The sequence below is a fragment of the Talpa occidentalis genome, unplaced genomic scaffold (assembly GCF_014898055.3).
Source record: "Talpa occidentalis isolate TD23 unplaced genomic scaffold, MPIMG_talOcc4v2.1 talOcc4.13, whole genome shotgun sequence".
Classification (NCBI taxonomy): domain Eukaryota; kingdom Metazoa; phylum Chordata; class Mammalia; order Eulipotyphla; family Talpidae; genus Talpa; species Talpa occidentalis.
The window spans coordinates 57474805-57500239 of NW_023601322.1; the positions used below are offsets into that span (position 1 = coordinate 57474805).

The 25435-nt window shown below is 40.4% G+C and overlaps 1 protein-coding gene across 1 annotated transcript; it reads right to left on the reverse strand.

Annotated features, from left to right (window-relative positions):
- Positions 1-2240: 2240 nt before the first annotated feature.
- LOC119242687 (protein RoBo-1-like) lies at positions 2241-24290 on the reverse strand. Its single transcript, XM_037508199.2, has 6 exons — positions 24064-24290; positions 8665-8744; positions 8226-8333; positions 7576-7722; positions 4389-4523; positions 2241-2526 (listed from the first exon to the last, which is right to left on the reverse strand). Exons 2-6 carry the CDS (start codon positions 8735-8737, stop codon positions 2339-2341), a joined length of 651 nt encoding a protein of 216 aa, XP_037364096.1. The 5' UTR covers positions 8738-8744; positions 24064-24290; the 3' UTR covers positions 2241-2338.
- Between the last annotated feature and the right edge of the window lie 1145 nt (positions 24291-25435).

A 25435-nucleotide genomic window follows, 5' to 3' on the forward strand; every position in this document is an offset into this window, starting at 1 on the left:
TTCTTTAACTCTCCTGAAGTCCCTTCCTGCACTGTCTTTGAAGCTATCTAATTAACCCTAACTTTCCCTGGTTCTCAGTAGCCTGCGACTTTCCTGAAATGATTAGTTTTTATTAGTTTTCCATGGATTTTATAGGATTCTCCTTACATATCATTGCATCATCTGCTAATAATGATAGTTTTATTTCTTTCCCTATTTGAATTACTTTTATATTTTTCTCTTCCTTAATTGCCCTATAATAGCTAGGACTTCCAATATTATATTGAAAAGTAGTGGTAAGAGTGTACATCCTTGTCTTGCTCCAGATCTTAATGGAAAGGTTTTCAGTTTTCACAATTAACAATGATGTTTGCTGTGTGTTTGTCTTATATGACTTTTATTATGTTAAGATATGTCCCTTTCACCCCAAGTTTTTCATTCTTTTTTCATATGGGTGGGCAGTTTTCCCAACACCATTGTTTGAAAAGATCTTTCTTTCTCCAGTATATACTCTTGGCTCCTATGTGATAGATTAATTGACCATACATGTATGGTTTTACTTCTGGGCTCTCAGTTCTGTTGTATTCCACTGGTCTGCATGTCTGTTTTTGTTCTAGGACTGTATTGTTTCAATTGTTATAGCTTTGTATTATAATTTGAGGTCTTCGAATGTAATATGAACACTCTGATTTTTCTCAGCATTGCTCTGGTTATTTGAGGTTTTGTGTATTTCCATACAAATTTCGGTATTGTTTGTTCTATTTCCTTTTGTGAGTGTGTGTGTATATTTTCTTCTGTTTTAATTTTGTGCCATTTCTTGTAGATTTATGTATTTTTTAAAGATTTGTTTATTTATGTGCATATGAACTGGGGTACAGGCCAGAGGTATGGGGAGTGAGAGGATTCACCAGAGACAGAGTGGGGAACAGAACAGACAGACCAACTGAAATACACTGCTGGGGGGAGCAGCGGGCGAGTCAGGAGAGGTCTGCTGCACCATATGGGTTGCTCCCAGGCGGTTGGGGATCCAACTCTTGCTGCAGAGGATGCAGATAGCTTCATAGGTTGTGTCTTAATCCCTTGGCCACTAGGGAGGCCAGATTTATGTATTTTTTATATTTATTTTCTGTACATATTTTACATTATTGTTCATTTTTGTGCAATGTTTTATTTCTTCTCCTAGGTGGATGGCTTTACTTGTAGGAGGAATACAGAGGAGCCAAATAAGGGATCAGGGAAAAAATGAGAGAAAACTAGCAGGCAACTATAAATCGGAGATCTGTGTATTCTTTAACTCTCTATAGAATCTACTTCAGGCATGACAGAGAAAATGACTTAGAAATGAAGTGCATGTATTTTTTTTTTCTTTTAGACTTATGTATTTTTATTTCTTTAATAGATTAAAACTTTTATTTTACAATGGATAAGTAACATGTGCATTTTGTACACATAAATAATTTTTATGAAGATAATTATTTAATTTTGCTTATTCTCCCTGAGCAGTATCTTCCTGCCTCCTAGGGCAATGGTCTGAATGAAATTACAAATTTAATGATGTGCAATTTTTTGGAGCAAATTAATTATTTTTCATGGGTTTTTTTGTCTTCCAAAGTGTCCAAGGCTTTCCTGGAGGGAAATAACATCCCTCCCCCAGCTCAGGCAGCTCTTGAGGGCCCAAAGTCGCTGGCATTGCCTCTCTTCTACCAACTCAAAGTCAATTCTGTTGTGGACCTTTGTTACTCAAGTCTATTGGACACTACTTTACCTGGGATGGGATCCTGTGACTTGCATCTTACTATCTATAAATTCACTCAGGATCTTGTGGAAAAGGGTGGACTATGGTAGCTGGTTCCTCTTCTCTCAGACCCACAGGAAGCAAGGTTGGTAGAAAAGGACAATTCCTTCTTTCAAGGGCTCCTTTCCTTCCAGAATGCATAAGGTGATATCTTATTCCATCATATTCTCATTCTTGGTTGTCTCACTCATAGATGCAGTTATGACTGTGTTGGAGACATGGTGAACCTGTCCAACTCTAGGGAGATAACAGTGCTTATCTCAAGAATAAAGGAAGTGTAAAGAAAGATTGGGGAGAAGGGGACATAATTTGTGGAGAAATGAAAAAAAAAAAGGCAGAGTGAAAAAAGGACTTGCCCCCCATTATTTTGACCCCAATCTCTTCCTCCCCCCCCCCCACATAGTGTGTCTCAGAATTCTTTTTGAAATAAAATACTAGCAAGTAATTAGACACGTACTTAATGGAGTATACGCTTTTTAATTCTGAGATGTCTTGGGGAATGCTAGGGTTGGGGGTCCAACTTTTTCTGGGTTTTAGGTTAAGAGCTTGGCAAGGCCTGAAAAATCAAAGCAAGGCTTTCAGCAGAAAAACACCAATCAGGATTGATGAGGTGATAGATGTCAGTGGGGGGCTCCCACTGCTTAGGCCTGCACACAAAGTACTGAATACTGTGCCATCCTGTATTTTAAAATTCTTCAAGTTGCAGGCAGTTTCAGTCGCACAACCCATTATATTTGGCAATCCAGAATGAGCTGTGAAGAGAAAGATGCAGGAGTTAGTCTTCCTTATCATCTTTTCTCACCTTTCTACCTATATCTTATACTATCTGACTCCTTGGGGAAGGAAAGACTATTCAGAGTGCCCCAGAATCCCTGACTGTCTTCTGCAAGAAAATCATCACCTGAAACTCCAACTTTTTCATGATTCCCAATGGTCCTAACTTCTCCCCAGTTTAGGAGGGAACCCAAATACCGCTGACATTTCAGATGCATGACTAAGACTAAAATGGGAAGAGAGAGAGAGAAGAAAGCTGGAGGTCAGAACTCATGTGTTCAGCTTAAGTTTCCTCATTTTAACTGCTCTTTTCCTTTCTTGTATATCCAAAGGGCATGTATATTATAAAAAGGAAAGGATTCGTACACAGACACATGATAGCAGAAAGAGCAGCCCCTGAAAGGGGGCAGTCTTGGGATTAGAGCTCCACTCCTGTTTTCCAAAGAAAAAAGTTTGATGAAAAGAAACTCTTGTATAATCACTGGTGGCAGGATCTGCCTCTTCCTTATCTCTCTTCCTTGGGAAAACCATAGGAAAGCAATGCAGATACCCCTCAAGGTCAAATCTTTTCTCCTGGAGTTGAGTTTCTTGGGAGATTAGCACAATTTACTCTTATTTACATCTGTGCTTGCCATGGAAAGTTGGAGTAGAGACACTGTTCCATTCTGGACAGCCCTCACCCTCACTTCATCCCGATCTCCTTAATCATCTCCACCTCAACTAAGCATCAAAATGTTCTCAAAAAAAAAGAAAAGAAAAGAAAAATGATAACTTGCTTTTAACCCTACCAAACTCTCCAATCATTTAATCAGCTCCAAAGGTACCACTAAGTTCATGAAATCTTTTACCAGTGGCTGAGAACAGAACTGATGATGTCTTTTCTGGCTGTACAGTCCAATACTATGGTTATTTTTCCAATTCTTATATTCATGGTAGATATTCTTTCATCATAAATACATATTATTTCTCCAAATCAGGAAACTCACAAATTCTACAAATTTCAAAGTTACACCATGCTAAAATTAAGTGTTTGATGATGGGATTTGGGTGATAGCAATAATGGTAGTGACAATAAGAATCAAAGCCGAGATGTCATCCTTCATGCTGTTAATGAACCAAGGTCTTATTCCAGGAGATCATGTTATGACATGCTCCCAAGTCTCAGATTCTCTTAGGAAGGAAGCAGTTGTGCTGTCCTCTCTCCTTTACTTGCTTTTTGTCTCCTTTCTTCATTGATAGATGGCTCCCTCCAATTATTGGAGGGATAGCTTGCTCTTCACACTGTACCATACCTTGCTATTCATAGTAGTCAGTCTCTGGGGGGGCCCAGTGGTTCCTATCCTCATGATATCCATGCTTTTGTGTAGCCCCCTCCCATGTTGCATTTGGATTGTGTAACCAACAAGATTCAGCAGAAGTGATAATGTGTTACTTATGAGATTAGATTATTGAAAACTGCATTTTTTTTTTCCTTTCTCCTACCTCCTCCCCTACCATCATCACTCTCTTTGGGAGGAGCCAACTTATTTCTCATGAGAACATTAGGCATTCCACGGAGAGGCACACATGGGGGGGGAAACAAAGTACACAATAACATGAGTGATTTGAAAACAAACAATCGCAACCCCTGCTAACAGCTGCATTGAAATTTATGAGACTGAGCCAGGACCACCCGGTTAAGCCATTCCCAGATTCCTGAACCACAGATACTATGAAATAATAAGTGTTTGTTGCATTAAGCTGCCAAGTTTTACAGTAACTTTTTATAAAGCAATAGCTACTAATATGCCTAAACCTTTAAGAAGATAAACACTAAAGAGCCTGGGGGGAAAAACCTTACCTGAATCAAAAATTGTGATACACTTTGTCTCTGCCCCAGTGCAAGCGAGGGGAACTTGGTCACAGTAAAATTGATTATTCCGTCTTTCGCAGGAAGGACATGTAATGCCATTGGGGACTGAGGACTTCTGAGGCACTGCATGTGCACAGAAATATGTCGTATTAAAGAATAATGTTAAGGAGGAGCCGCAAACATTTCAAACAATTCCAAGATCATTGTTATTCCAGGATTCTTCTCAAATTCAATATCATTGAAATAGGATGGCCCAGAGGGTGGAGAAGAAGTTCAGAGTAAGTGAGAAGGTATGAGCAGAAGGATCTTCTAGGAGTTTGGTGTTTTCTGCCCTCTTCATGAATTTTTCCTTTCTGCTCTGGCTAAAAAGTAGATCTTAGATAATGAATAAATAATCTGTGTTCTACAACAATATTGTTAAGGGAGTGAATATAAATAGATGAGGAAATAATACCAAAATCAAGCAAAACACACAAAAGAAAACTACAGGCCAATTTCCTTAATGGACACAGATGTAAAAATCCTCAATAAAATCTTAACAAATCAAATCCTACAATGCATCAAAAAGATAATACACCATGACTAAGTTGGCTTTATCCTGGGGATACAAAGATGGTTCAACATCTGAAAATCAATTCATATAATCCAACACATCAACAAAAATAACCATATGATCCTATCAATAATTGCCATGAAATCATTTGATAAATTTCAACATTCATTTATGATGAAAGCCCATGAAATACTTGGGATAAGAGGAATGTGCCTTAACAACAAAAGTCACATATGACAAACCCGCAGCTAACATTATTCTTAATGTTGAAAAACTGAAAGCTTTTCCTTTGGGATCTGGCGCAAGACAAGGATATCCACTCTCATTGCTGCTTTTCAAAGAATATTACTGGAAGTTCTAGCTAGAGCAATTAGGCAAGAGAAAGATGTAAAAGGAATCCGAATAGCAAAGGAAGTAAAGCTATCATTATTTGCAGATGATAACATAATATATAAGTCAAACCCAAAAATTCCACAGAAATACTAATTAAAACAATGAAGCAGTTCAGTAAAATACAGGTTGCAAAATCAACACTAAAAAATCAGTAGTCCTCCTATATGAACACATTCAGTCTCAAGAGAAAGAAATTAAGAAAATCATCCCATTTACAATTGTACTAAAAAATAAAATTAAATACCTGGGAATAAACCTACCAATGGAGGTGAAAGACCAATACAAAGGAAATCACATTGTTTAAAAAGAAATAAAAGAAGACAAAGAAATGGAAAGACATTCAGGAGAATAAACATTATCAAAATGGCCATCCTAACAAAAGCAATTTTTTACAGATTCAGTGCAATTCCAATAAAAATATTATTGGAAGTTTTCAAAGAAATAGAACAAATATTGCTGAAATTCATATGGAATCACAATAAACCTCAAATAGCCAAAGTTCTCCTAACTAAAAAGAAGGAGAATGGAGGTTTCCTCTACTTCAAACTATACCACAGAGCCATAATAATGAAAACAGTTTGATATTGGAGCAAAAACAGACACACTGACCAACAGAATCAAATTGAAAACCCAGAAATAATACCACACATATATGGACAACTAATCAATGACAGAGGAACAAAGAATGTACACTGGAAAAAGACAGTATATTCAATAAATGATATTGGAAAAACTGGACTGCCATATGCAAAAGAATGAAACTAGACACTATACACAATACCAACCCAAAATGGATAAATGATTTGAATGTAAGACCTGATATTATAAAATATATAGAAGAAAATATAGGTAAAACAGCCCATGAAATACACTTCAGAAACATCTTTGAGGATTGAACTCCAGAAACAAAGAAAATTAAAGATAAACAGCTGGGACTACATCAAACTAAAAACTTTTGTACAGCAAAAGAGATAGTAACCCAAATAAAGAGAAACCCCACTGAATGGGAGAAAATATTTGCAAAACATACAAAACTGATGAGACAGACATCAAAGATCCATAAAGACCTCATACAACTCAACAAAGCAAACAACCCAAATAAAAAATGGGCAGAAGAGCTAATATGACACTTTTCAAAAGAAGAAATGCAAATGGCCAAAAAATAAATGAAAAAATGTTCAACATCACTTGTAATCAGGGAAATGCAAATCAAAATCACAATGAGATACCAACTCACACCTGTGAGAATGGCCCATAGTTTAAAAGCTGGCTGCAACAGATGCTGGCAAGGATGTGGGAAAAAAGGAATCCTCTTACACTGCTGGTGGGAATTTAAACACAGTTCAGCCACTATGGAAAACCTTGAGGAGGATCCGCAAAACACTCAAAATAGATCTATTATTTGATTCAGTGATTCCACTCCTGGGATTCTACCCAAAAGACACAAAATCACTAATTTCGCACTACTATGTCTATGGCAGCACTATTTACTATAGCCAATATATGGAAACAAGCTAAATGCCTTAAAACAGATGACTAAATGAAGATGTGGTTTATACACACAATGGAATACTATTCAGTGATCAAAAAAGATAAACTCATGCCATTTGTGGCAACATGGATGGAACTGGAAGGGATTGTGCTAAACAAAATAAGTCAGAAGGAAAAAGAAAAATATGAGATGGTCTCACTTATAAGAGGAACATAGAGAAACCAAATAAAGGATCAAGGAAGACAAGACATGCAGGCAAATCATAGATCTGAGGCGAAGGGCAGAGAAGGGGTCAGGAGAGGTGTCAAAATAGGGGAGGGAAGTGCACAAGGGACGATGGTTCATGGGTGCTGTGGTAGTGGGAGAATTATGGAGACAGCACCTGAGAGGAGAAATGAAATATAATACAAAAATGAATAATGATGTAAAAAAATAAATTAAAAGTAATAAATAAATAGTGAGGAGAGACAATTCCTCAGCTGGAATGAGAAAGAAAATAATTTAAACCTACAGGCTCACACTTAAAGAAAGTTCCCAGAACCAATCAATCCCAGCCACCCATTCCTCTGTGTAGGAGAATGGCTTATATCCATCCCTTCTGTGGGAGTAAGACAATCAGCTAACAAAAGCAAAAGCAAAGTAACAGGCCATAGGAAGAAAATTGGAAGGCAGAGATTTAATACAATGGATTGGGAACAGGAGTGGGAATGAAAGGAAAGTGGAGATGAGACACTCACGTTTTATGTCCTCTTGGTTACACCGGTCAGTTTGGCAGCATTTGCTTGCAAACCCCAATGATCCATTACTCACTGATATCCGAAAGGCAAATGGAACACAAATGCTTGAAGAACAGCCTTTCAAATCATAATGTTGTGACTGATGCCCTGCAAGAAGCAAACACCAGAGGAAATTTCCTCTCTTAACAAGAGAGAAAAGAGAGAGGGAGGGAGGGAGGGAGGGAGAGAGAGAGACCGACCCAGCTGGAAAGGCCATATTGTATTAAAGGTTTCTGTACCTCAAAACCCTTTGTCTTTAATCTTTCCACTTTTTAAAAATAAAGCACATCTGCATTGGTCCATGTAGTGAACCAAAGGAAGGATGACTCTTTAGCATATTTGTTGAAAGGGAGCGTCATCCTTTTAACAAGATTATTGTGGAACTAGACTCAGGTCTTTGTCCTGGGGAGTCTGCCTTCATGCCACCTTCCACCATACTATACTCTCCGTCCACCCAGGTAAGATGGAACACAACAAACAAGGTTAAATCAAAGATGCACTGGGATGTGAGGAACTCTATCCAGTTACAAACACTGTAACCACCCTCACTCTAAACATCTCCATCTGTCCTGTGTGCCTAGCACAGTGGGCAGGGAATTAACACAGCATACCTTGTGCCATTACTTCCTGTCTGAAGCTGAAGCAGCCTTGAGAAGTTTCACAAGTTTTCAGCGCACCAGGACTACAGTCTTTTTCACAGAGTGCACATGTATAAGTCTCTATGAAATGAAATAGAAGTAATTTGGGAATGAATATGAACAATTGTCATAGCTGTTGTTTCAAATGGTCAAAGATTCCTGAAATTCAGATGCCATGAAATCCACTCCCTAAGGGCACCACTTCAGGCCCCACTCACACCTGAGTACCCAACAACCCACCACCAAGAACAGGCTTACCCCCCCTCAACCATCCTTGGCTGGTTGGCAAATGAAGATCTCCAATTGTAGAACTCATCATTGCTCTTAGAGCAGGATTTGGCCTCTCCTAAATGGGCATTCTTCTTTATTGTTTATCTTACCCTTACAGTCTTTAAGGGAAAGTGGTCCTTACCCACAGTGCTGAAAATCAAGGTGGTGAGAGTATAGGTGGTTATGAGGTTCTTCAGGGCCGAGTATGAAGTCATGGTTTCACTGTAGAAGGTTCAAGTGAGAACACAATTGTCAGAATAATGTGGCCCAGGTCTCTTGTCTAAAAACCCAAGTGTTGGATAGGGTTCTGTCCCTGTTCATTGATATGACAAATGAACATTTGTCAATCCCCAATTATTCTTGGGGATTAAGAGAGACCAGGGAAGACCTCCCTTCCTCTGGAAGAGGTCTCATTGGGGATTTCCTTCTTGCATGGGTGTGGAAGATGTTGGACACCCCTTCAAATCAGCAATAGGCTGATTTGGTCAAGATGTAGAATTCACTCTTTAGGAAACAGAGAAAAGCTCTCCATTTATTAGAAAGGTCTAAGACAAATAACCTCTTAATGAAGAGGCTGATTTCTCAATTCTGAAATGATCAAGTAATTAAAACATTATAGTTCAGTATAATATTGACACAAGGCCTAATACAGTTAATTGCACTTGTCTTCCGAAAAGGTATTGTGAGAACACTCATTTCTAACATTCAGATATTCTGACATGAAATTCTCTAGGGAAGTTGACAATTAGGAATTTAGCAAATGAGACTAAGGACATTGTGAAGAGAACATGTGGCTTATTCAGAACCTGCCAGGCATGGGTGTCTTCACCAACTGTTTTAACACTGAGTCGGACTGGTTTTTCATCCAACACCCGCCTCCATCATGGACAAATAAAGGCAAGTGCAGTTATTTGGGAGACATGGCCCACTCATCTGATGATACCATCTAAATCTGCTGAGAATAAATCCTTTCTAGAATTTAGTGCCAGGGTAAGGAGTAGGGAGGGAAACTTTCTCTTTCAAAGAAACAGCATGCTTCTGCTTTCAAAGAAACAGCATGCTTTCTGCAAAAGAAATCTTTTCTCCTTAAGGAAGGAGGAGAACCATGAGGAAGTTCATGGTTGTGTTTTGTGTTTAAACATAATTTCCTTCAATTTTTTCCCTTTTCTTCATGCATGTTTGTATGTTTATCATTTTTGTAAGGCAGCAGAGATGTAAAGAACAATTCCAGTTGTCAAAAAACATGACTCAACGGAGAGTGGCCATGGGAGGGAGCCCTGCAGGGTCTGCCTTGAGATCACTCCTAGGCTGAGTATGAATCCTGCTCTGCTGCCCCCTGCTGTGTGGGCCCTGGGGAGCACTTTGCAACACCTCTAGGATCCCATCTCATGATCTTCCCTGGTCAATGGCTCACTGAGATCTGCAGGAATTAAAGGACACAGTGTATAAAAGCCTGGCACAGCAGACACCATTGCCCAGATGCCCTTTAGTGCTGCTTCTCAAACTCAACTCTCCTCTTTCTCTGTGCTCCATCCTTCCCTTTCTCCTGCTGTCCCTAGAGGGAGACCCCAGGGAAGCTCTTACCTTTCTCCAGAAGGGGAATCGCTCTGTACTTCTTCTTTTCTTCTTTTTTTTTAATCAATATTGGTTCTTTTTTTTTTTTGTATCTATTTTTTTTTTAAAGATTTATTTATATATTATTTATACAAGCACTGGGAACAGTCAGAAGCGCGGGAGGGTGAGAGAATTCACCAGAACCAGAGCGGGGAGCTGCTGAGGGGAGCAGCGGGCAGCAGGAGAGGTCTGCGCACCATGTGGGACCTCCTCCGGTGGCCTGGGAGCAGCCGAGGATCAAACCGGCGCTACAGAGCCTGAGGGCAGCTTTGCAACCTGCTCAACCGCTGCACCACCGGAGAGGCCCTTTTTTTGGGGGGGGGGCCTGTATTCACCCCAATCTATTGATAGGGCATAAACTTTACATTTGAAATGGAACAAAATGACTAAAACATAGGCATACTATTTTAATAAGCCTCTCATCAGGCATTAGGTTTTGATCTTGATCACAGATTCTGAAAGAGCAGGCATATTATGGGGGTCTACAGTGGATAAGGAGTATGCTTGTGAGGGCCTCATCTAAACTGAGTGCTGAAGGAGAAGGATCTATGTCTACAGGTGAGCAACAGCATGTCTTCCCAGGCTCCTCAGAGGCCAGGGTAGAGACAAGGGCAGGGCAGGGCAGGGTGCCAGGCCTAGGCGCAGAGGTCAGCAGGAACTCTGTTAGAGTCCCTGCAGATATGAGAAGTGAGAACACATTCCCCTTGTTTAAAAAAATATCAACAAAGAATTTCAGGGGACCCAGAACTGAGAGCTCAGACAAGGCCTGAGGGTCCGGATGGAAGCTTCCATTCCAGTGTGACTGCTGGCTAAAGAGACTTCAGTCCTTACACAAGGTCACAGCAGGATTTGCTAGACAGACAGACCCTGTCGTCCTTTCTAACATTTAGGAAGGAATTAATTTCAGCCTTTCTTTATGGAATTCCATGAACTCCAAGCCTCACTCATCTTTAGACTCACACTTCCAGGGGTCTGAGGAAAAGTCTGCAACATCACCAAGGTGTGGCAAAGACCCCCATCTTTCCCTTCCTGAGGATGAGTTTTCAGGAAATGATAGTACCTATCCAAGAATCACCTTCAATCTTGTTCCAGGTTTCTAGCTCCGTGGCTGAGGCCATGTGAGCCTGGGGATGCAATTTCACTTCTCAGAGCTTCGATTTCCTGATCTGAGGAGGGCACAGGGAATCTGCTTCACAGTGTGGACATTTCACCCCTGTCCACATCAGCAACATGGGATGAGTACAAGGCAGCTGTTTGCATTTGGCAAAAGTGGGACTTAGGCTGTCAGCCCGTGGTAAGGCTGTGTACATTTGACTCATGGTCATGCACGTCTGGATTCTAGATAGTAAAATGAGTGCAGCTTGCTTTCCTCTATCATTTCAACTGAGGAGACATCAAGCAGATGAACTGATACCCAGGAACTTCCAGAGGCATTGATTCCAGGGCTACATGTGTTAGGGGGAAAAGATGTCCTGAGCAAACTCCATACAGGTTTTGCAGACTCTACCCTCACTCCATTAAGACACTGGGAACTACAAATCCCATGATCACCAAAGGGAGGGTTGCCAAGACCTGAGGTTGGAGTTAAGCAGCCATGTTTTTTCTGTTTGGAGATTCAACCAGCCATGTGAGCGAGGGTGGCCTCTTGGCCATATGGCACTAAGCTTTTCGCCAGCTTAGTGGGTCATTGGAATTCCAGATCAGAGGAACAGGTAGGACACATTTACAAATTTATCTCCCACTTTTTCTCCTTGAGTTATTCATATCCTCATTTCTCCTTCCCTTGTAAATAAATCTTTTATTAACCTTTTGTGTGTGCCTGCAATTTAGCATTAATAAGTCCCCTTTAAGGGTATGGGTGCGGACTCACAGTAAGGCAACCTGTTTCACATTGAGGTTGCCCTGTAACAGATTTAATATAGGTTCTGCTCACACTGGCTTTGCAAGAAGGATTTTCATCTTTTCCCCACCATCTTATAACTGAAATTGATCCACAAACAACAGAAAAATCACCCACCCTTGGAAATCAATGAGGTTTTGTTTTTTCCTATCATATGACATCTGCAGACAATATTCTTTGCCCACCCCCCTTGTCAACTGCTTCCAAATCTGACCCTATCAGTCCCCCTGCTGGAGCTTGATATCCTATACATTCATTTAAAAGTGCATCTACTACTATTCCACACATTCAAAGAGCTTTATAGCTGGGTTTCATTATCATTATAATCCTATGTTGTTTACTCCTTTCAGGAGAAGGGATCCGTAGACTCCATCACATTGCACACATTGCATGGGTCCCCTGCACAGAGAGGATGGTCACCACAGTTGTGGACAGAGCACTCCATCTTGCTCCCAATGCAGAACTCTGCTCCATGCTCTTAAATGAGACTCATCCCCAGGCTATACATTCTCAGGTCTCCTAACTCTTCAGTTTATTGCTCATTTCCCTTTCTCCTAGTACACTGTGCCCAGTTTTGTCCTTTTTATCCAGATTGCATCGGATATTCACAGTCTTTTGTGGTTCCATACAAATCTTGCTATTGTTTTTGCTCTATCTGTGGAAAATGTCCTTGAAATTCTCATAGGGATTGCATTGAGTCTATATATGACTTAGTTAGTGTGGATATTTTAACAACGATCCCTATTAAAATTCAAGGCATCACTCTTCCTCACTTCAGTCTATGATGCATAGCTTTACTAACCAAAACGATGTGCTCCTGGCATTAAAAACAAATGTACAGACCAATGAAGAGAGTCAAAAGTCCAGAAATAAAGCCAATTATAATGACTAATATTTGCTAAGGAGACAAAAACATCCAATGGGGAAACAATAGTCTCTGTAACAAATCATTTGATTGGAAAGTATTATCCTCTCATCTCTCAATGCTGTGTATACTAAATCTACTAAAGTTCATTTTATTGAAGGTCTTGTGTAAAACAAAAATACATCAAACAAATGGTTTGGGAAACTGAATGTCCACATAAAAAAGTTAAAATGATCCCTATATTCATCATTAACAAAATAATGAACTCAAAATGTATTAAAGACTTAAATATAAAACCTGAAACTGTAATATTCCTTGGTAAATGTAACATGGAAAAATTCCTTGATATCAATCTTGACAATGATTTTTTAAGCTACCAAAATACGAACGACAAAAGCAAAAATCAATAAGTGGAACTACAATGAACCAATATCTTCCAAACAGGAAAGTTTATAGCCAAAATGAAAAGGCAATCTATAGAGGAGGAGAAAATATTTGCAAGCCATATACCTGATAACGGATTAATATCCAAAATATATAAGGAACTCATACAACCGAACAACAAAAAAATTGTAATAATCCAATTACAAAGTAGACAAGAAAAAAAAAAAAACAGACAATTTCCCGAAGAATAAATATAAATGGCCAACAGGTACATGAAAAAGTGTTCAACATCACTAGTCATCAGTGAAACACAAATCAGAAAAACCACCTGCTAGAATGTCTATTATCAAAACGATAAGAAAGTGTTGGCAAGAATGTGCAGAAAAAGTAATCTTTGTGCATTGTTGGTGGGGATATAAATTGGTGTAACCACTTTAGAAAACAATACAGAGGTTCCTCAAAAATAAAAGTAGAGGAGGGCGGAGCAACATGGCGGAGAGGAGATGCTGCGAGTAAGATCTAGAAAACTTAAATAAGGGACCAGGAAAATGAATAACTATAAGAAAGTGAAAATCAAAATCAACAAAAACTATGAACCAGAGACACTTTTTGGGGGGTGGGGGGCGGGAGGGGAGGGATTGGGGTCAGAATGGGGGATTGCAATTGTATGGGGAATATAAAAATAAAATTTATTAAAAAAAAAAAAATAAAATCAAGTGGATTTTAACTATGAAAAAAAAAAAAAAAGTTAATAGGGAGGAAAAGCGGCAGGTCCCAGTGAGAACTGGGACACGGAAGATAAACGGGTGACGCCAGCAAACTGCCCGAAGAAGAAAGTTGCCATAAAAGAGGACTAGAAGGGAGGAAAGCGCAGAACCCTGCTCCCCTCCCCCACCCACAGAGTCGGCACTCTCCGACCAGCAGAGAGGAGGAAAAAAACAAACTAAAACTACCAACAAGAACAAACTACTCATCAAACGGTACTGTGAGTGGAAAGGAACTATTGCAGCCACCACACCCTGTGAACGGGAGCTGCGGAGAACCCTGCAGGATTCGCCGCGGAGGTGAGCGAACGGCTCTGGGCGCCATTAGAGAATAACAAAGACTCTGGAGACCCGCACACAGCCCAGGGCTGGTCTGTAAGCTTGCGTGGAAAAGCAGCACGCTTGGCACGCTTGAAAAGCAAACGCGAATCAGGATCGCGGCTGCCCAGGTCCCCTCGCCTGAGACCTAGGCTTGCGGGGAGACGCGCGGAGGCCCTCACGGGGGTGAAAGTCCCTCACTGAGTAAGCAGGAACCAGGCGCCCAGGCACGGGAGTGGGGTGCAAAAGGCGCCATTCCCGCGCCACTGAACTGGGCTACAGCCCACGTCCTGGACCTGAGGGCTTTGGAACTGAGACCCGGGGCACGATATTTGGGGCGTGGGTTCTCCACGACGGTGGGGCACAAGGCAGACACAGCACCCCAAAGCCGTTGAGGTTTACCCTACCATTCCCGCTCTGTTCCCTGTCCCACGGGGTGGGGGGGGCTAAAAACAGCCCCGCCAAGGTGAATAGGAGAGATCTCTGGAGCCACCTAGCGACCAGGAAAAAATAAGTCACTAACACCCCATAGAACAGGGAAATTTCTTAAGACTGCTTGAAAAGGGCAGAAGGCTTCCGGAGGAGACAGTGGCCAGCTGGGAAGTTAGCCCACGCCAGGCCCCTTCCGACCAGCAGTCTGAGCCCACAGAGGGAACAGGCACTCACGGCCGGGGCAGACCAGGTGCGCAAAAGAGTGTGCCTGAGACCGGAAGCGCAGGGACTGAGTCCCGCGTTGCCATTTCCGCCAGAGGGGAGCGGAGAAGTTCACCCAAGATGCTGGCCAGTCCAAGCAACACAGTGTCCCAATGCATACGACAAATTAGAAAACAGACAGTAGGGAGTAGAAGAACCACACGCAACTTAATAACTTCTCAGGAAAAAAGCACACCACAAAAAGAAAACCACCCTCCAGATTACAACGACAGTAACTTGGAAGAACTTCTGAGACTTCCAGAAATAGAATTTAAAATTGCTGTGATTAAAAAAATGACAGAAGTCATAAAGGAAAACAATGATATGAGAAAAATAATCAACGATCAGAAGAATGAAATTGAGTCCGTAAAGAGGGAAGCAAAAGAAACGCAGGAGATCAAAGAATTAATGGAGGAACTAAAGAACTCTGGGAAAAGCAATGAAATCAGAATAGATGAAATGGAAGAACGAATAAGTACTCTGGAAGACACAGAAATAAAAAGAATCAAAACAGAAAGGAAAGAGAAGTATGAAGGAAAAAGAACGAAGAAAGACTTCGGGAACTATCTGACTCCATGAGGAAAGGAAATATAAGAGTTATAGGAATCCCAGAAGGAGAGGAGAGAAATGTAGGAACAGAGAAAATATTTAAGGAGATAATTGAAGAGAACTTCCCAAATGTGAAGAAGGAGCTGAAAATTGATATACAAGAAGCAAGAAGAACACCAAACTTCCACGACGAAAGGAAAAATACAGCAAGACACATACTAGTAAAGCTCCCAAGAATCCAGGACAAGGAAAAAATAATGAAGCTGACAAGAGGGAAGAAACAGATAACATTCAAAGGAAAACCAATCAGGCTGACATCGGACTTCTCCGAAGAAACACTACGAGCAAGGAGAGAGTGGAGGGACATAGTCAAAGACTCCAAGAAAACAGAGGCCAACCAAGAATACTCTATCCCACAAAGCTCTCCTTCCTCTACGAAGAAAGAATACGGACCTTCCCAGACAAACAGAAACTCTGGAATTTCATTACGAATAAACCCCCACTGCAAAAAATACTACAAGGAATCCTAAAGCCAGAACCTCAGAGGGACGAATAACAACGAAAGAAGGCCAAAAAAAAAAAAAAAGTTATTAAAAGAATAAATAAATAAAATCAAAGGAAAGACAAACACAATGGCAAATACAGATGCTAACATACCAATATTAACTCTAAATGTAAATGGACTAAACTCTTCAATAAAAAGACACAGAGTCGCAGGTTGGATTAAGAAACAAAACCCAACCTTTTGCTGTCTCCAGCAAACACATTTAGCTACAAAAGATAAAAATAGGCTCAAAGTTAAAGGATGGAAAACAATCCTACAAGCAAATGGACCAAAAAAGAAAGCAGGAACAGCTATACTTATATCAGATAAAACAGACTTCAAACTCAAAAAAATAAAAAGAGACCCCAATGGCCACTACATTATGATCAAGGGGACAATACTTCAAGAAGAAATAACACTCATTAACATATACTCACCAAACGAAGGAGCACCAAAATATATCAGACAACTGTTGTCCTCTCTGAAAACAGACATCAGAGAAAACACATATGTAGTGGGAGACTTCAACACACCAATATCAACAATGGATAGATCAACAAGACAAAATAAGTAAAGAAACTAAAGATCTAAATAAGGACCTAGAGCATTTGGGCTTAACAGATATCTATAGAACACTAAACCCCAAAAAAACAGAGTACACATTTTTCTCAAGCGCACATGGATCATTCTCCAGGATCGATCACATACTGGGGCACAAGACAAACATCAACAGATACACAAAGATTGAAATCATACCAACCATCTTTTCTGACGATGAAGGCATCAAACTAGAAATAAACCATAAAAAGAAAGCAAGGAACTTTCCTACCTCATGGAGATTAAAAATCACATGACTGGAAGACCACTGGGCTAATGAGGAGATCAAAGAAGAAATTAAAAAATTCTTTGAATTGAATGACAAGGAGGACACCAATATCCTAAATGTATGGGATGCAGCAAAAGCAGTAATAAGAGGAAAATATATAGCAATAGAAGCTCACATCAAGAAACAAGAAAGAACTCAAAGAAACAACCTAATCTCGAAGCTCAAAGATCTAGATAAAGAACAACAAAAAAACCCCAAAACCAGTAGAAGAAAAGAAATAATAAAAACCAAAGCAGAAATAAATGACATTGAAACTAAAAATAAATCCAAAAGATCAATGAAACCAAGAGCTGGTTCTTTGAAAAAATCAATAAAATAGACAAACCCCTAGCCAGGCTCACAAAGGAAAAAAGGGAGAAAGCACAAATAAACAGGATCATAAATGAAAGAGGAGAAATCACAACGGACACAGCAGAAATCAAAAGAATAATCAGTAACTACTATGAACAGTTATATGGAAACAAGTTCAACAATCTAGAGGAGATGGACAAGTTCCTACAACTCTACAATCACCCAAAGCTAGATAAAGAAGAAATAGAACACCTAAACAGACCAATTACAAGCAGCAAAATTGAAATGGTAATCAAAAACCTCCCTAAAAACAAAAGCCCAGGACCTGATGGATTTACAAATGAATTCTACCAAACATTCAGAGACGAATTAGTGCCTATCCTTCACAAACTCTTCCAAAAAATTGAGAAGGAAGGGACAATACCAAACACGTTCTATGAAGCCAACATTACACTAATACCAAAACCGAACAAGGACAACACAAAAAAGGAAAACTACAGGCCAATCTCCCTAATGAACACTGATGCAAAAATCCTCAATAAAATTTTAGCTATCAGAATCCAACAATGTATCCATAAGATAATTCACCACGACCAAGTAGGATTCATTCCAGGGACACAAGAATGTTTTAACATCCGAAAATCAATCAACGTTATCCAACACATCAACAAAAAGAAATATAACAACCATATGATAATATCAATAGATGCTGAGAAAGCTTTCGACAAAGTGCAACACCCATTCATGATAAAAGCCCTTGAAATTCTTGGGATAAAAGGAACATACCTCAACATCATAAAGGCCATCTATGACAAGCCAACAGCCAGTATCATTCTCAATGGTGAAAAGCTGAAAGCATTCCATTAAGATCTGGAACAAGACAAGGATGTCCACTCTCACCACTGCTTTTCAATATAATACTGGAAGTCCTAGCCAGAGCAATAAGACAAGAGAAAGACATCCAAGGAATCCAAATAGGAAAAGAAGAAGTCAAACTATCACTATTTGCAGATGATATGATAATATACGTAGAGAACCCCAAAAACTCCACAGAAAAACTAATTCAACTAATCAATCAGTTTAGTAAAGTGGCAGGATACAAAATCAACACGCAAAAGTCAGTAGCCTTCCTATACACAAACAATAAATCTGAAGAAGAAATAAAAAAAAATCCCTTTTATTATTGAAACAAAAAAAATCAAATATTTGGGAATAAATCTAACAGAAGACGTAAAGGACCTATACAAAGAAAATTATAAAACACTGTTAAAAGAAATAGAAGAAGACACAAAGAAATGGAAAGACATCCCCTGCTCATGGATTGGAAGAATAAACATTATTAAAATGGCCATCCTACCAAAAGCCATATACAGATTCAATGCTATTCCAATAAAAATTTCAATGTCATTCTTCAAAGAAATAGAACAATTATTGATGAAATTCATATGGAATCACAAAAACCCCGAATAGCCAAAGCTCTCCTGAAAAAAAAAGAAGGGAATGGAGGCATCACACTCCCAGACTTCAAACTATACTACAAAGCCATAATCATCAAAACTGCATGGTATTGGAACAAGAACAGACATACAGACCAATGGAATCGAGTAGAAAATCCAGAAATAAGCCCACAGATTTATGATCAACTAATCTTTGACAAAGGAGCAAAGACTATGCATTGGAGCAAAGAAAGTTTGTTCAATAAATGGTGCTGGAAAACTAGGTCGCTACATGCAAAAGAATGAAGCTTGACCACTACCTCACACCATACACTAAAATCAACTCAAAATGGATTAAAGAACTAGACATAAGACCTGAAACCATAAAATATATAGAAGGAAATAAAGGCGAAACACTATGTGATTTGCACATCAAAGACATCTTTACAGATACATCACCCAAAGCAGTGATACTGAAGGCAAAGATAAACAGCTGGGACTACATCAAATTAAAGAGCTTCTGCACAGCAAAAGAGACAATAACAAAAACAAAGAGAAACCCCACTGACTGGGAGAACATTTTTGCACACAACACTAATGATAAAGGACTGATCACAAAAATCTGCAAAGAGCTGATGAGACTCAACAACAACAAAGAAAATAACCCAGTCAAAAAATGGGCAGAAGAGCTAAAAAGAAACTTCTCTGAAGAGGAAATGCAAATGGCCAACAGGCATATGAAAAAATGTTCAACATCACTTGTAATCAGGGAAATGCAAATCAAAACTACCATGAGATACCATCTTACACCAGTGAGAATGGCACATATTAAAAAAACTAGCAACAACAAATGTTGGCGAGGGTGTGGAGAAAAAAGAACTCTCCTGCACTGTTGGTGGGAGTGCAAACTGGTCCAACCACTATGGAGAGCTGTGTGGAGATTTCTGGACCTACTAAACATAGAGCTTCCATATGATCCAGCAATTCCACTCCTGGGTATTTACCCAAAGGACACAGAAACATCAATTTCAAAGAACACCTGCACCCCTATGTTTATAGCAGCACTGTTTACAATAGCTAAGCTTTGGAAACAACCCAAATGCCCAAAAATAGATGACTGGATCAAGAAGATGTGGTACATATACACCATGGAATATTACTCAGCATTCAAAAAAGATAAACACATGCAATTTGCAGCAACATGGATGGCACTGGAAGGGATCATGCTCAGTGAAATAAGCCAAAAAGAAAAAGAAAAATACCGGATGGTTTCACTCATAGCAGGAATCTAGAAAACTTAAATAAGGGACCAGGAAAATGAATAACTATAAGAAATTGAAAATCAGAATCAACAAAAAACTATGAAACAGAGACACTTTTGGGGGGTGGGGGGCGGGAGGGGAGGGATTGGGATCAGAATGGGGGGGTTGCAATTGTATGGGGAATATAAAAATAAAATTTATTATTTAAAAAAATAAATAAATAAATAAAACATATCCATTAACCCAAAAAAAATAAATAAAATAAAACTGGCTTGTATGTGCCCAGGCTAAAGTCTCCTCCCTGTCAGCATAGTTCGTATTCTTCTTGACTCTTTAGTTAATTAGAAACATTGCATTTCAGAAAGAGATTAGAACTTAAAGGGCTTTAAATCTGTTTTTGTTAAACTGTTTGTTCCATGAAGCAAATTCCATAAGGTCACACTCTCTTCAAATGAGGGGTTTCAGGAGTTTTAATATCCACCCTGTTCACTTATTTTTTGTCAGCTTAAAATTTCTACCCCTAACCCTTCTCTCTACTGAACACATTGTCCACCTGGAACAATATGTATAAATACTGACTGTACTTTGACAAAGTTGATTGTTGCATTGTGTTTTAGTCTGAGGATAGGACTATTTAAGGTATTCCCTATACTATGTCATAAGTCAATTTGCTTTTTCACTTTTATTTATTTTGAACCTAAAATATAATACTAAGCATCAAGCATATGTAAGTAGATGTGTGTATAATTTAATTAAAGTTGCCTACAAATACCCACCACTAAAAAAAAAAAAATAAAAAAATAAAAGTAGATACTCTATTTGATCTTATATCCCACTTTCGGAGAAAGATAGGTAGAGGAAATGAAACCACTATCTCAATGAGCTATTGCATTCTATGTTTGTTTGTTTGTTTCTTGCAGCATTATTTAAAATAGCAAGGGGATGTGGACAACTTAGGTGTCCATCAAGGAATGAATGGATAAACAAGATGTGCTACAGACTCAATGTAATATTGTTCAGGAATGAAGAAGGAACACTGCCAATTGTGAAAATATGTATGGACACTGAGTTCATTAAGCTAATTGAAATAGCAACAGAACAAGACAAATATTGGTGATCTCACTTATAAGTGGAATCTAAAATAGCTAGAGTCTGGAAATAATCTAAGAAATAACCCATTGACAGATGAATGAATAACTAAGGTATATACACAATGTAACACTACTCAGATATTAAAAAAAGAAATATTTTTCACCTTTTGTTTTTGCAGCAACATCCATAGGCCTAAACAGTATTACACTTAGAGAAATAAGTCAGAAGGAAAGAGACAAACACCATATGATTTCACTCACATGTGGCATGTAGAGAAAACAAAAAACAGATGAACTAAAAAGAGCTTTCAAACTATAAGACCAATTAGTGGTTTCCAGAAGGGAGGCGGGTGGTGGGTAGGTAAATTTGGTAAAATTGCAAAACTGTTGATAATGGATAAAATGGGACTTTAGTGGTGAATTTGATGTGTCGATATACGTAGTAGATATATGTTGATTTTCAATGATGTACTCTTATATAATGGTATAATACAATATTACTTGAATAATTAGTGAATAAATAAAATTTAAACAGCTGAAGTATGACTTCAGCTGAAAAAGAGGGGATAGAATGGTAGTTTCCAGGAGCAGAAGCTTGGGATAAATGGGGAGATTTTCAAGGAATAAAAACAACATAAGATGAATAAGTTCTTATAAACTAAAATTTATAATATAGTGATTACTGTCTTAACTAATTGTACTGTGTTGATCATTTCATAATAAATGCATGTTTCTAAACATTATTTTTACATCTTAAATTTCCTCACACAATGTATGAACAAATATCTCTCAATAAAGTTGGGGGAAGGGTACAGAAGTTTAGGAGCTAGAGAGGGAAGTTTAATAGATGCATGTCCGAGCCCGCGGACTGTTCAACGAGGTTCTCGAGGGGAGAGCAGCGACCTGAAGAACAGGGGTACACCACGGAGGGAGACACGTGCACTCTTCGTTCAGCTACCGCAGGTCTCGTTTACTTTCGGTTTCGGCGGGGCTTTATAGCTGGGGACCGGAAGCGGAAGAAGCAGGCCAAAGCCATCATGCGCACTGGGCCAAAAGAGGCTAATCCCGGAAGGGCACATGCCCTTATTTGGTGCGCCGGAGGTCGTCATGCGCACTGGGCCAAAAGAAGCACAGCCAATCACAGAAAGGGGGAGTATCCTGATGCCACAAGGTAAGGCGCCAACAGATGCATGGGATTTTACCAAGTTGACGGGGTAATAAGATAGTGCTATGCCCACAAGAATAGTCAATGTCAGGAATTCTACCACTTCAGTGCAATGCAGTGAACAGTTGGCACAGGTGCTTGCATCAGGGACCGCATGAAAGATACGGCATGTGGAAGTGAAGGAGTAGAATGGCAATTTTATTTGTCAAGTGTTTAATGAAACTCTTTACAGATATGAAGAAAATACAAAGTGTTTGCTGCCAAAGCTACCAGCAGGTAGAGGGGAATTCTTGATACTGTTCTTTACACTCATAAGTGCGTGTTCCGTGTAGGTCTGAATACACTACACCGTGAAATGCAGAAGACATGAGAATTCTGTGTTTAAGTTATGTACAATAAGTTTTGCAATGGGTGACAAAACACAGTCTTTTGTATTCTTTGTGGAACTTAAGGCAAAAGATACATCTGCATGCCAGAAGGGCAAGTTAGGCATGCATTATGTGTCACGCGTCTTATAGATCTTTCACAAGGAATTAGGGAAAAACACAGCTTTGAAATGTGCACATGCATCACTTAAACCACACACCATGCACTCCACAATTGCTACACACAAATTCCACATCTCACCATACACACTACTCACACACACCACACACAAACCACTCATACCATACCCACATTATGTACACACCACCACATTCACATGCACACACACTTCTTCATGTAATCCCCTGGTTGAATAGGAGGGATCAGTGAAAAGGAAAATAAACCAGTTCAATCAGGGAAAGAGACCCATTTGTTATCTCATGGCCTGTTTGGAACTTGGGGCACACATGGCATGCACTGCATCCTGCATCCCCCATGCCTACTCAACTTTTCAGGCTCAGAACCCCAGCAGGGAGGGAGGTTGAGTGGTTGGACCTCCTGAAAATGGTCTTTCAACCCTGTGAATGTGGAGCCTTCAGGAAGGGGAGAGGGAGGAAAAGACAACTACTACAGCAAGTGCACAAATTACTTCAACTTCATGGTTATCTGATGAGTAGCATCATTTTCACAGGTAAATAACAAAGGCCTAGAGAAGTCAGGACCCAACTGAGGGACATACATCAGAGAACAGAGTCTGGGGGTAGCAGGGCACAACTCCGTGGAAGAGAGGGAGCAGCAAGGCTGGGTCAGGGCATGTGCCCCATATAGAAAAATAGAACAAGTGACACACACACACACACACACACACACACACCCATACACACACACAGAGAGAGAACAAACCCCACAGGGAAACCCCATATACATAGATCAAACCCCACAGTACACCACTTAAAACAGAGAAAACCTCACCCATTCTACCCTCCACTCCACACTTCCTCCCGTGAGTGCTGCTAAAGAAACAAGAGTGGGGCCTCCCAGTGGCGCAAGGGGTTAGGCACCACACTATGAAGAAATCTGCAGCCTCTGCAGCATGACTGCAATCCCTAGCCGACCAGGGAGCAACCCACATGGAGAAGCAGACCTCTCCTGTCTCTCCCGCTGCTCCCCTCAGCAATGTGTCTCAGTCAGTCTGTTCCCCACTCTGTCTCTGGTGATCTTCTCACCCCCCACATCTCTGACCTGTGCCCCCGGCTCTTATATGCATAAATAAATAAATCTTTAAAAAAAAAAAAAAGCAATTCTATAAACAAGAAAGAAACAAGAGTGACAGGAATACCCTGGAACACAGAAAACCCTGTATTCCCTTAGCTCAGGTTTGTCCCTTCCCCATAGCTGGCTCTAGCCACTCACCTTCTCAGTCTATTCCAGAGATTGGTCTGTAGAAGGCAGGTCTTGGGGAGGCTTGGAGCAGATGTCTGAGGGCCTTATATAGCAAGTGACACCACAATGAGAAAGTATGGTTGCCTGAAGGAGGAGCTTCTGGGCCAGGTTTAACCCTTTGGCAGCCGTACAGTTAGTCAACTCTCTGAGACCACCAAGAACAGACAAGAATAGACAGGAAGTTTGGTCAAGGCTTGCCTTTGGTAAAACATGCAAAGGAGCAAGGTGTATTCTTGGCAACATTCCATGTCAGGATTCCATGACCTGTTAATTAGTCACTAGTATTGTAAGATGAACAGGAAGCAGCCATTTGGGGGAGGGCCCAGCTGTGTTTTGTTTCTGTGCGGAAACCACAGTAACTGGGGAAAACAGAACTTAACAAAGCTCAGGCAGATCAACCAATCAGACATGGACCCGGTGCTGGGTATGGAAAGTCCCCACATCCTGACAACTAGCTATAAAGAAAGGCTTGTGCCCTGCACCAGGGCCCTTCTCTCAACCTGATGGGACTGCTGCGTCAGTGTACCAGGCAGAGATAGGTCCTAGCTTAAGCTAGCAATAAAGCCTTTTTGCCTTTGCATCTCTGGCTCCGTGTGGTGTTTGGGAACCCCGGATGGAGTTGAGGCACCAACTCCTAACATTTGGTGGCTCGTCCGGGATGCCCAATTACTACATGAGGAGTCCAGAGAAAGGCTTAGGCTGGAGGAGGACATCTGACTCTTGGTTCATGGGCCTCCTGTGTCAGGCGTTTGAGAGACATCTCAAACCCGCAGAGGCCGATGCCCAGACAAATCCAGATTTGTTTGGGGTTTGAGGCCTGGCTCCGACAAGGAATCTGGAGCTGGTTCCGGTGAGGAATCCGGAACCCGTCCCTAGGCACAGGCCGGGATGTGGAGGCAAATTTGGGAAACAATCACTGCCCTTTCTGGTAAGCCCGAGGGCCTGTTCTTGTTATCTGTGGTCTTAGTTTGTGTCTTGTGGGAATTGTTGTCCCTGTCTTGTTCTTTCTTCTTCAGGATGGGCCAGGGACAAACCACAGCATTGTCCCTCATGGTGGACCATTTCTCAGAGGTCCAGACAAGGGCCCAAACCCTTAGTCTTAATATTAAAAAAAAAAGGTTATTAATCACACTGCTGAGGGGAGCAGCGGGCGGCAGGAGAGGTCTGCACGCCATGTGGGACCCTCCTCCGGTGGCCGGGAGCAGCCGGGAATCGAACCGGCGCTGCAGAGACTGCGGGCAGCTTCGCAACTCAGCGCTCAATCGCTGCGCCACCAGGGAGGCCCAAAACCCTCCCTTTTCTGATAATCCTAGGGGACTCGTTAACCTCTTTGCGTCCATTC

What these genes read in the sequence shown, in the direction of transcription:
- LOC119242687 (XM_037508199.2), bottom strand. Translation starts at nt 8,737, where the DNA reads ATGACTTCATACTCGGCCCTGAAGAACCTCATAACCACCTATACTCTC. An exon ending in ACAGGAAGTAATGGCACAAG is followed by an intron (nt 7,723 to 8,225) that starts GTATGCTGTGTT and finishes TGCTTCTTGCAG; the next exon opens with GGCATCAGTCACAACATTAT. An exon ending in TAACCAAGAGGACATAAAAC is followed by an intron (nt 4,524 to 7,575) that starts GTGAGTGTCTCA and finishes GTGCACATGCAG; the next exon opens with TGCCTCAGAAGTCCTCAGTC.